This window comes from Eurytemora carolleeae, unplaced genomic scaffold, assembly GCF_000591075.1.
Source record: "Eurytemora carolleeae unplaced genomic scaffold, Eaff_2.0 scaffold310, whole genome shotgun sequence".
NCBI classification, from domain to species: domain Eukaryota; kingdom Metazoa; phylum Arthropoda; class Copepoda; order Calanoida; family Temoridae; genus Eurytemora; species Eurytemora carolleeae.
Window position 1 is genome coordinate 43,694 of NW_019396216.1, and position 807 is coordinate 44,500.

Genomic DNA, 807 nt, shown 5'->3' on the forward strand with positions numbered 1-807 from the left:
AGCTCAGTTCAGATATTCATAATATATATATATATATATAAGTTCGTTTACCGTTAGAAAACATATATAATTAGGTACATTCTTATGATTAAAGAGAAATTTTCATTTTCATTAACGTTTTATAGAAAATTATAAAAACATAATTTTTAAAATTTGTTAAGATTTTATTTTCGATAAGGGTTTAAACTTTCATGATTTACATGAGAAATTATAACCCCTAAACTATGACATTTAAAAAACACTTGTATTTTCAACTTACTCGCAATATGCGTGAAACTTTTTAAATTAGAAACTTAATAAACTGGGAAACTTTAATGTTTCCGCAGTAATTAGTATCTTTAAAATGTAAAATTATGACAAATGCCGATTTTGTTACATTCCTACAATTTCTATTGACTTATAACAAACTGTTATCGACCAATTGACGATTTATAAAAATCGGCGGTCGAAGAAGGAAAAGCATATGGTATAAGTATTTTCACCTTATTCCCAAAGTTGCCCTATATTTCTTGAAAAATTATTTTACAGTTAAATTTTATTTCTTGAACCAGCATCAACCCAGCTTTTGTTTCCGCTTTTTTTATGATGAAGGATTTACTTCAAGTAACTCTACATTTACAGAGTAGCATACCCGATGCACAATGGTACACCTTCGTTAGAACAAAAATAATAAGGAAAATTAACCTTTTTAGATATGTTTCTTATAATTGCTGAACAATATATGTAAAGGGTACTGTTGTTAATCGGACATCGTCTAAATTTACAAAACTTATAGAAAACAAATTTCAACAAATTCCCCCCCCAGCC

General features: G+C 27.6%; 1 protein-coding gene across 2 annotated transcripts in view; it reads left to right on the top strand.

Annotated features, from left to right (window-relative positions):
- The window catches only part of LOC111698388 (RE1-silencing transcription factor), a 7,088-nt gene that overhangs the window by 714 nt on the left and 5,567 nt on the right, over nucleotides 1–807 (top strand). The window contains exon 1 of one of the 2 annotated variants that reach the window (XM_023468710.1): nucleotides 532–644. The exons of the other annotated variant lie outside the window; for it this stretch is intronic. Within the exon in view, the coding sequence (XP_023324478.1) occupies nucleotides 635–644 (10 nt within the window). The 5' untranslated portion in view covers nucleotides 532–634. Of the gene's footprint in view, nucleotides 1–531; nucleotides 645–807 lie in introns of those variants that run through there. 2 annotated transcript variants of the gene reach the window in all.